Consider the following 10611-nt stretch of genomic DNA (forward strand, 5'->3'; position numbering starts at 1 on the left):
CTTACCCTTGGTACCAATAAGCAAGAACATATAAAAGCAGCAGTCGGATGTCATATCTGTTCTTCAGCGATGCAGTGAATAAAGTCACCGAGTGTTGCCCCTCGGATCGCACGCCGGCCAGCACTGCTCCTACGGTCTGCTTCTGGCAGCCTGCAGCAGTGCACGATGCCAGCTCCCTGCTCCCCTGCCTTCCTCCCTTACTCTCCTTTTCACTAGGTCTCCCTCCCCCTGGCACACCCCCCCCCAAGTTCCCAGGACCACTCCAGCCCCGCAGGCTCTCCTTGCAGGATGGGGTCTGCTCCGCAGCAGGCAGAGGCTGGCTGGGCTGTGTGCATGGGCAGGGGCTGCCCCAGGGAAAGCTGCTGCTGCACAGAACACAGCCAGCTCCAGGGAATTGTCAATAGTCTATTCCCCCCCCCTTGAAGTCACAGTACTGCAAGAGGCCTGAAAAGTACAGTTTTATTTAGGCAAAAGTATTTGAAACCAAATATTTGCTATAGTTTAGATAAAAAAAGCTGGTTTCTCAAGTAAGGGGAAGTGAAATGTATAAACACAGTCCCTTTGTAGCAATCTGGTCACTCACTGAAATAAATTAAATTGTGCATTTTTCTGTATTTCCAATAACAGCCTGTCATTATTTTTACACATTAACCACTCTTCATGACTAATGCTGAAGAAACCAATCTGAAAGCGCAAAGAGGGATGTTTGGAAACATATGCTGTATGGGAATAAGATTTTTCACAGATTGTCTCCTTATTTAAATACTTTGAGACATTCCTATCTGGTCCTTGACTTTACTGTCACCAGTAGATCATGGCATAATCCATCACATATACAGTCACATTGTTAAAAAAAAATATCTTTTTCATAAAGTGAAGGCTAACAGTCATCAGCACGGCAAGATATATTTTAAAGTGAGTTGGTCAGTTAAGATGAACTCAAGACAAGGAGCTAAATTTTATCTGCCCTCAAAGAGTTTCAGATTTTTTAGTGTCTTCTTTTTAAAAAAAAGCTTGATAGAGTCAACTTTTGCCAGGATGACAAGGGTCAGAGACCACTGGTACCATGGCAGCAGCTAGGTCAGGCACCCAAGGAAGAAAGCTTCTCAGACGAAGGAAATATGTGCATGTATGGACACATACATGACATGGCAAATTTAGAGAGTGGGCAAAATCTACATCACAGTCAAAAGCTATGCTATATTATTGCTTTGGCAAAGTTGTCTATAAAATAGATAATTATGAACTGCCAAGTCTCTTGATTTCTAATATAAAAGAATAGAAACATAGAAGGGGTTAAAACAAAAGGTTCTTGTCTGTGGACGCCCCAAGAAGTATGTTAGCATCTGCTGTACCAACACCAATACTAGGCTGTGTACAGGCAGAAATGGATTAGGGACCCAGAAATGTTTTCTTTTGTAAGGTACAGACTAGTTTTGGAGCATACCAAGTAAAGCCACACTTGCTTCAACCAACCATTTGAGACAAACTATCACCTAGATACCATAGGGCTGATGCCCGAAATGAACGAAGGGCTTCCAATGTGGGAAAATAAGAGGAAGAAACTGAAGCAAGAATGCAAAGAAAAAGTGAAATATACTTTCAAGGAAAATTAAAATAAAAGCTCTCTACCTTTTTACTGTAGGATGGGAAAGAACTGGTGTTCCAGGGAAAGTGCTTTTTTTTTTTTTTTTTCTAGCATAGTTTCCTATGTGGCTTTCTGCTTCTGATTTAGTCACCTCTATTTGAAATGTGTAGGAACTGTATACTTTTTTTTAACAGACCTTTTACCTTACCTTGGTTTATTTTACAATAAACCAAGCAAGCTGTTTTCCCATGAAGCAGTCTGACCCACTACAGAAGCTCAATATTCTCTACATCAGGGTAAACCAAAACCCCCAAAATATGGTACATACCACCCACATATTTTTTCTGAAGCTCTGCCCCAACAGGAGTTGTTACTTTCCAGTCTTCCTCTTTTTCAAGGTCATTTAGCAAAGATACTTCTTACAGCTAATTTTGCTGCAAACACTTGCTCTATGGAAAATCCACTGAGATCTTCTCCCTTCTAAATTTCTTATATGTTTGTAGTAATACATAAAGAAGCAGCAGCACTTACCAGCACATTCTCTCAGTGTAATTATATTTAAACCAAGAAGCTAGAGTTACAAGCATGTACATTTCTGAACTCTGGAATGCAGAGCAGAGAAAGGAGGAGAGACAAGCTCATTAGTAAAGCAAAACATTACATAGGACAATATTAGATTTGAAAAATAGTTTTGGCTTACCTTACTTGAAAGCGTTTTTACTTCTTCTTTGAAAAAACCCTTCTGTGCATTAGAAAGGCAATAAGTACTTCCCTCCTACCTAAAATGTAAAAATCTACATAAATTTTGTGGTTTAGAACTCCTTTTTCAAGAAAACAATATACTTTATCTGCTAATTCCTTACAGAGCAAAGAAATAGCACATCAGAGTTAGATCTTTGTTTCAACTTTGAGAAGATGTTTGACTTCATTAGCATGGTCGGTATTTGCTTGTATTTCTACTTACAGCAATTCTACAACTGAAATTCCAAAAACATCACAGAAAACTGTAGCATGTGTTACGATACAGCTGTTTAATTTACCTCTGAGTTCCAAGAAACGAGCAAGTGAAATTAAATTAACTGGAATAAAAAAGGTGCCATTCAACTCCTCTACTTGTTATGGACAGATGTCTGCAATTTGACTTCCTGCCCTCACAGCTGTCTGGCACAGGTCTAAGGAGTATCTAAAATTGCAGAGTATTAAAAGTGTTGGAATCTGCTTGTCAGATCTGCGAGAGATGCCCCCTCTGCCCCCAAACATTCAATTAACGTCGTGCCACACCCCCCCCCCCCCAAAGTAACAGCAGACATTAATGAACTGTTTCAGTAAATCCAAATAATTATAGATATTATGTTTTCAAGAAGAGCCACGTCGTGTTTCTATTACAGTGTTAGAAACTGAGCATACAGGGGTTAGAATGAAATAATGGTCATTACGAGGCACTTTCAGATAAGTGCTGCTAGTGAAGCGCTAGCACCTTGCAGTCTTTTTTTTCTATAGTTTAGGTGCTACGTAGAAGGACCTTCATAGAAGTAAACAAATCATGGTTGTATGCCTCACCGTTTCAAGCATCACCAATAAAAATACACTAAGCTGTAAATCATTACTACTGTAGAAGTAAGTTAGAATTCCTTTACAGCTTGAAGAAAAAGGATTACTTACCCACAGGCTGCAGCTACTGCCTTGGAGGGCAACAAACATGTTACCTCCAACTCTGACTCCAGCATGCTGGTGGTTACAGCTGATAAACTTCAGGCAGATTCAGCACAGGTGGGAGCAAAGAAATCTCCAAGTTTTAGTCTACATGGGCCAGGTTGGTTCATACAAACTCTGACTACCACCATGCTGCTCCCAGTACTGGGTACTATGGGTCTCAGGGATATTTCTGCTCTTACCTAATGTAGGAATTTTCCTTGGTTTCATTAAGAATAGTTTCAAGGAAGCTTTATGTTACATATCAAATCAAAAACCCTCAAGACAATAGGGATGTCAGTGGTGATTTTATAATTAAGAGCTGTTCATGAACCGAAGTAAATTTCCAGCTGAAAATACCGACTAGATTGTCAACTGTTTTGATGCCTTAGTGAAACACAAGGCTTGCAGAATGAAACTCTGACAGTAAAACTGGGCCCATGTTGCCATCCACAATCACGGAGACTGTATAGTTTAGTTTTAGAAATAATACCCCCAGAAGCGAACCTCTTGCTTTCCGAGCCATTTGGTGGCCAGACTTTAGGGTTTGTATTATAGCAATGTGAATAATTGATGCACAGATAAGGCTTCAGAACATAGCATTTAAAACAAATCCTCCATTATGCATATCAGCCTTACAACTCAAAAGATTTAACTGTGCAAATTAACATAATTGGCTTAATTATATTTAACTTCGATCACTTCCAAAGCTCCGTCAGTATGCTTTGCAGACAGTGCAAGTGGAAGCAAGACATTTATATTTTACAGGGTGACTGTAAAGCCTTTGAAGGATACGTTCCTTATTTAACACCTACATCCAGGTTCCCCGAGTTCAAAGCAAAGCAAATTAAAGGACCTCTTAGGAAAAGTATAAGAATATCTAAGCAGCCTAAGCACAGAAAGATAAGAGAAGACCTCATCTACAACAGCTCTTTCCAAAGAGTAAGCTGCACTGCGCTACCTTTGTCTCTCACACACTCATGACTCAACCAGTATTGTGAGAACGTGTCACCTTCTCACGAAGGCTACTCTTCCCCATCGTGTCATTGCAGAGATTCATTGGCATCTGCCTCCCCAAACCTGGTGGCTCTGAGACACCTGGCCTGAAGGCCAGGCTAACCACACAGGCACCTTTACTGTAGGGCTTCCTGACTCCTCTCTCCAGACCCTTTTTATCAGCACAGCTGCAGCTGAGCTGGGATTACTGGTGTTTGCACCTGGAGAAAGGGGAGAGACTTTCCTCTGCTGGAAAAACTACCCCAGCTAGGGGTTCTCCCCTGAAGGGCTTTATTACAGGGACAGCACAGATTTTTTTTTCAGCACATATGTACATCCACCATGTGTTTCGAAACAAAACCCAGTCCTGCCAACCTTATTTTAATTTCCAGCTCCCAGCTGCAGTGCGACTGTAACTCCCTCGCTAGGTCCGTGGCTGATAGCTACGGAGGGGAACACAGACAATGAGCTTCACTGTTCCACAGGAAATCAGCAGAGAGATGAGGAGGAAGGGTTCAGGGATGACTATTTGTCCCTCACACATTTTTATTCTTTGTAAATGGGGTTGCCTGCAGGCAGTGGTGCTCAGGCAGCAGCACCTAGCTAGCTCTGTGCCCGGTTGAGGTGCTTTCCTTTCTTTTGCAGATGGTGCTGTGTGCTTCTGGGCAGTTTGGTGGTCCTGTCCAGCTGTCCTGCTGTAGCTGGTGTGGAGAAAGGTGCTCAGTCAGAGCAAACTTACTCACGGCCTCTGTCATTTTCCAGTTTTCTCCAAATGTCTGTTCCAGCTAGGGCTTTTCACTAAGCCAAATACAAGCTCACCCATGTGCCTGACTCAAAGCTGCTGCTGGAACGTAGAAAGTTCTTTCAAAATAACCAAAGATATACGCTTTGCAAATTATATCTTTTCCTAATTGGCCATTTTCAGTCTTTTGACTGATTAAAGATGGTAACAGTAATTCTATGAGTATGTATTATTATAGGCATGATGTTAATGCCTTCTGTAGGTTACTGTGCCATTTGTGAGCGTCACAGGAATTGGATGTGACATCCTGCTTTTTCAGTGTGACTCTTTTCCCATGTTATCATTGTCATACTTGGGGGATTGTAATTTTCGTTTTACAGCATCTAAGCTTCTAGAAGAAAAGGCAAACTTTCCAAACATGAATATACAATATCGGAAAATGTGAAGTTCATAAAATGTTCACTAGCAATATATTTACATATTTTAACATGAGATGGTGCCAACATATGATCATTGACAACTAAGTCATGCTTTGATAGAACAAACTCTAAAAAGATGCCGTTTATAAAGTTTTGAGGATGCAAGGCATTCTGATAACTCAGCTATGAGATCCTTTATGTTAGAGAATGATCAAAGCCAACTTTAAAGTCAGAAAGAAATAGATGCATGGTACCAGAATGGTCATTCGGTTGGGCTGTCTATTACCTGGATTAAGAAATTATCCTCGGTGCACTCCGAGAGCCTCCTGGATGGCGTACAGCTTGCTTGCTCATCCATGCCTTTATGTGTGAACCTGCAATGTTCCCTGCAAGGTATACACTAAATTGAGGAAATATTTAACTGAGATTCAAGAAAAGCAACAGCCAATTAGACTTGTAGAAAAAACACATGCTAAAGTGAATGAATAAAAAAAATGTAAAAACAATCCCTCACAAAAATCATGAGAAATGAGAAGAGGAGGAGAGTTATATTACGAGGAAGCAGTGCTTATTAAAGGGCAAATATATAATCTAATAGAAGTAGGAACCACTGAGATGAAGAATGCATTTGAGAGATTATTTGTAGGACTATCCATACCCACAGTCTGCCACTGCGCTGCTTGTGAAGAAAATAAACTGTAAAATGAACCTGCCTTTTGTGAAGCAGGTATGATTTCCAGCCCAGTGGCTTTTATGCAATACCTTAATTTACAATTCTAATGTTGTATTTCTGCAACAGCCTACAGAAAAAAGAACTGAAAAAGCAGAAGGGAGCTGCGAAATTCAGAAATCCCAAGGTCATCGCTATATAATTACAAGTGACCGGTAAAACAAAATTCTCCTAACGTTAGTAAGTATCCAAGACCTAAAATTGCTGGGGCTTTGAGTTCACTGTTTGGGGTGCTGTTTAGATTTGGTTTTTTACACAGATATACATTTGACACAATCAGCAAAGAAAGTATAGCATTTATCTGTATCTAATACTGCAGCTTTTGAGAAGTGTAAAATGAAAATTGCTTGGAAGAGCTAGGAAAGTGGTTGGGTTTGGGAACAGCTGATAGCCTGTGGTGAAGGAGCTTATATTAGCAGAGATTTTTTTTTATTTGGGTAAGCTTTTCTTCCTTTCCTCCAACTAAATTGTGCATGAAAAAAATCAATATTTCTATGAGCAGCTTGAGCCAAAATAAGGAATTGATTTCAATATTAATCATGCAGTTCTAAAGCACGGGGAATGCTACAAGTGGAGAACACTTTTTCAAAGTAACCGTGCAGAATGTATGGTTAAGCCATATGAAGTTAGGACCCCCAGCTTTTTTCTTTGTTTTCTGATTTTATTTGAAATACAGCTGAAACTGCTAGGTTTGCAAAACTGAGTGATAGTTTCACCAAATAAACATTTCAAGTAAAAACATTTGTTATTTTCCCCAAGTGCTTCGCTAACTAACACTACAAAAATATTTTTTTCCCCTTGATGATACTTTTTTTTCTAATTATCTTGAATGTTCTAATACCATTAAGAATATAAAGTATAATCTTAACGGACAGTGAGATATCTTTAAACAATACATTTAGCTTGGTTTTTTATTTTATCCCAGGATGATTTCCATGTTAATTCTAGGAAATATCCTTGTGATAGGGACAATAAGACAAAAATCCCAGACAAGTGCTTGAATCACTAGCATTATACCGGCATGCTGTATCTTGTGCTCTCTTTCTGGATCAGTTTGGGATTATTTTTTGTTCAGGAGTGTAACTTCAGTAAAAGAAAGAGTCCATTCTCTTCCCCTTGATCCCTTGTGTATTATTCCAAGATATGTGAGAACTGAATGAAATCTTCCACATCCTGCTCAGAAGCTTTAAGCACTGGGCTATGGCATGAGAGGAGGCGATGTCATCAGGACTGGCTGGTGCTGACATGCTGATGTTGAAGGAAACAGCAAGGGCCATCATGCTTTGTATGGAGGTTGACTATTTTGGTGTATAGGTGTGCTCAGAAATTAAGACTTTGGGGGGCTCAGGCAGATGAATACCTGGTTTCTGGATCCTGCTGAAGTAAATTGAAATACAACTTGCAGGTGCTTTAACCTGAAGATAGTAAACTGTGTCTCCAGTGGCTTGGAAGCAGCAATTTAGCAATGAATTTTACTCGTATAGACGCTATGTGTTTTCAGCAATCTGATGCCCTTTTTAGCTTCAGCTCATATTGATTGCTTGTTTAAAAGACATGGGACATTTCTAGAGGTTTTGATCTCGCACAATTTTAGGTACGTTTTTTGATTACCTACATTTCTACTCGTCGGCTTTTATCTTCAGGCCTCTAGGGAAATAATATTAACAGTTATTCCTTTTTTGACTTTGTAATTGCCCAAAGTGTTAAAACAGATACATAATAGCTGATGGATAGAATTTGAAGAAGCAACAATTATTGTATTTCTGATCTATGCATGCTTTATCCAGGCACCATTTAAATGCCTTTGTAGTAGTGTTGACTTCCTCCAGATCCGTATTTCTCTATCAATATACAAACGCTTAATTTTCTTATTATAAAAGATGAATCAATAACTGGGTGCTGAAATAGTCTTAGCATAAATAAAGGAATTCCAGCAACAGAGACTACAGATTCAAAAACCCTAAGCAGAAGGCATTCGGTGGAAGGACTGTCCACATCCAGTGCAGCTAGAGGTACCCGGGTGCCGTTCCAGAACAAAGTGGGAAATTTGCACCTTTTAAAATAAAGTATTTGTAACATGTCAATCTAAAATGTGGTGGGAATCCATACAAACTTCTACCTGCTTTTAAAATCAGATAGCTAGATTTTAATAATGCTGCAATCTACAACAGTTACACTTTGTAGGTAGAACTAGTCAAGCTTTTGGGATGCGCTCCCAAGGCCACGGTACACCACCACGTGCTGGGGCTAATGCCAACCTGTCTCGAATGAATCTGTGCAGCTTAAAGCAGCACCTGTGGCTGTCACGCAGGGGCTGTCAGCATTTTATCAGTGCCATTAACCCACTGTCACAGCTGGTGCTACGTTCCTGCAATTGCTGAAGAAGTACTGACCCCAAATTTTTGCTGCTGCAATCTTTTGGACTTCACAGCTGTGTGAAGCACGTGGGGAGATGAAGGCAGGTAAAAAAGGCAGCCCCTGAGGCAGGGACCCTCCTGATGTGGCCATTAGGGAATGCTGTGGAGAATGAAGCACCTCACGGAACATCCTGCCCTGGGACTGGAACGAGCAGCATTTGCTACCCTGAATCGCTCTTGAAATAGTTTTTACTCACTTGGAAGTATGTGCTTCCTCACGAAACACCACTGGACAAGAAGCACACATGTTTTCACGCCTGCCTTTAACCACTCCTCCATAAGGCATAATGGAGTACAAGCCACATCCCACTGTCTCACACGTCCTGAAGCACCAGAGGTGTTGAGCCCAGCTCTCTGCATGAGGGAGAAGGTGGGACTTCTTCAGTCAGGAGGTGGCTGGGAAGGTGCCATCAGGCCTGGGACCGGCCCTGCTGTGGGGGTGCCAGGACCCCCCGCCTTCCCCTCCGGTGAAATCCAGCCAGCCCTCGGGGGGCTATCTGTGGCCTTGAACAGCTTCTTACAGTGTAATCTTTATTTCTTTTTTGTAACTGCCTATCCAGATGAACATTTTTCTTTAAATATGGTTATTACGGTGTGTTTAGGAAGCATGAGCACAGCTCCTGAATATCAACAGTTTCTTCTTCCATGCCTAAGAAGGCTGCAGGACACGCTTCATACTGTCCTCTAATTACAAACACACCTCCCCCAAGGACAGGCGTAATTCAGAACAACACAGAAAAACCAATGATGAGAGAATAACACTTTTTCACTTGTCAAAAGGCAGATTTTGGAGGGAAGGGTTTTAAGTAGTCCTTCTTGTGTGATGATTAATTTATTCCTACCTGACCTTTACTATAAAATCCTTCCATTATTCTACTTCTTTTTAGAACAGAAGGGGTTAGAAAACAAGTAAGAAATCATTAAACAGTGAAATTAATTTTCAGAGTAACAGGAAATGTATAATATTTTTTCAAGTTCTGAACAAAAATTCATTATTTTTTCTCTATACTTTAGCCTGCATTTAGTTTAATTCTTTGGTCTCCTCTTCCAGCAGTCATAATGACTGGTTAAAAAAAATTCTTGCATGAACTGGGCAACGCGAAAAAATCCCAAAGTAGTAAGGATTTGAATGATGTTTTAGTGAATTTCTTCTCCCCATCTTGAGCAGCTGACCAGTAGGAATGAATGATCCTATTTTCCAGCACAGATAGAGCAATCCTTTTCGGAAATATCTGCAAGCGTCGCTCCAATAATCTTATCTATTATCTGATTCTAGGAATGCAGGTGGCGCTTGGAAATGGTCCTCTACAAACTATAGATGGTTATAGCATTGTCTTTGTTGCTAATAATAATGCCTCCATCCTGAAGCTGGGGATGAGGCTTAAGTTCACTTATCCTGCAGCCTCATGACACGTTACTTGGAAAGGAAATAGCCTAAGACATCGTGTTACTGGGGTAGAAATGCACTGATACTGGATACCAGACTGCCCCATGTTACTGACAGACTCACACTTGTAATTTCTTTTCATCTTTAATTTTGGCAATAGTTCCATATCCCCTAAGTATATAACTTTACAGATACTTTCCTGTTACTGAAGCATCTTAAAGGCAAATACACTTGGACTGAGAAATTAAAGTATATGAATCAATATTAACCTTGGAAAATCAAACTGAGTATTATATCATCAAAATTCTCCTAAACAACTGAGGGACAAGACTGTCAAACACTGAATAAACTTGTGAAGGTTCTTCTCAGTTCCTGTTGCAAGTTCTAGGAAATTGTGTTGGGGTTTTGTCTGTGTGGATAAGGCAGTAATCAGGGAAGAGGAGTTCAGTAGATTTTTAGCAGTTATTCTCAAGTTGTCGAAATCTGCTCATATGAACGAAATGTTCAAGATATTACATGAGATATCTGCTCTTTCCGAGGAATCCCTTTCACCGTCAAGTGCTACAGGTCAAATCTGTTCCAGGACATCTCATCATCAAGTCTGAGTAATTTTTCCTGAAAGAACTCAAGACACAAGATT

The 10611-nt window shown here is 40.3% G+C and overlaps 1 protein-coding gene across 1 annotated transcript in view; it reads right to left on the minus strand.

The window, feature by feature from the left end:
* Positions 1-158, minus strand: part of RXFP1 (relaxin family peptide receptor 1) — a 50556-nt gene extending 50398 nt beyond the window's left edge. Inside the window, exon 1 of the mRNA XM_056344529.1 lies at positions 6-158. Within this exon, the coding sequence (XP_056200504.1) occupies positions 6-54 (49 nt within the window). The 5' untranslated portion in view covers positions 55-158. The remainder of the gene's footprint in view (positions 1-5) is intronic.
* Positions 159-10611: the final 10453 nt, after the last annotated feature.

This window comes from Falco biarmicus, chromosome 1 (genome assembly GCF_023638135.1).
Source record: "Falco biarmicus isolate bFalBia1 chromosome 1, bFalBia1.pri, whole genome shotgun sequence".
Lineage (NCBI taxonomy): Eukaryota > Metazoa > Chordata > Aves > Falconiformes > Falconidae > Falco > Falco biarmicus.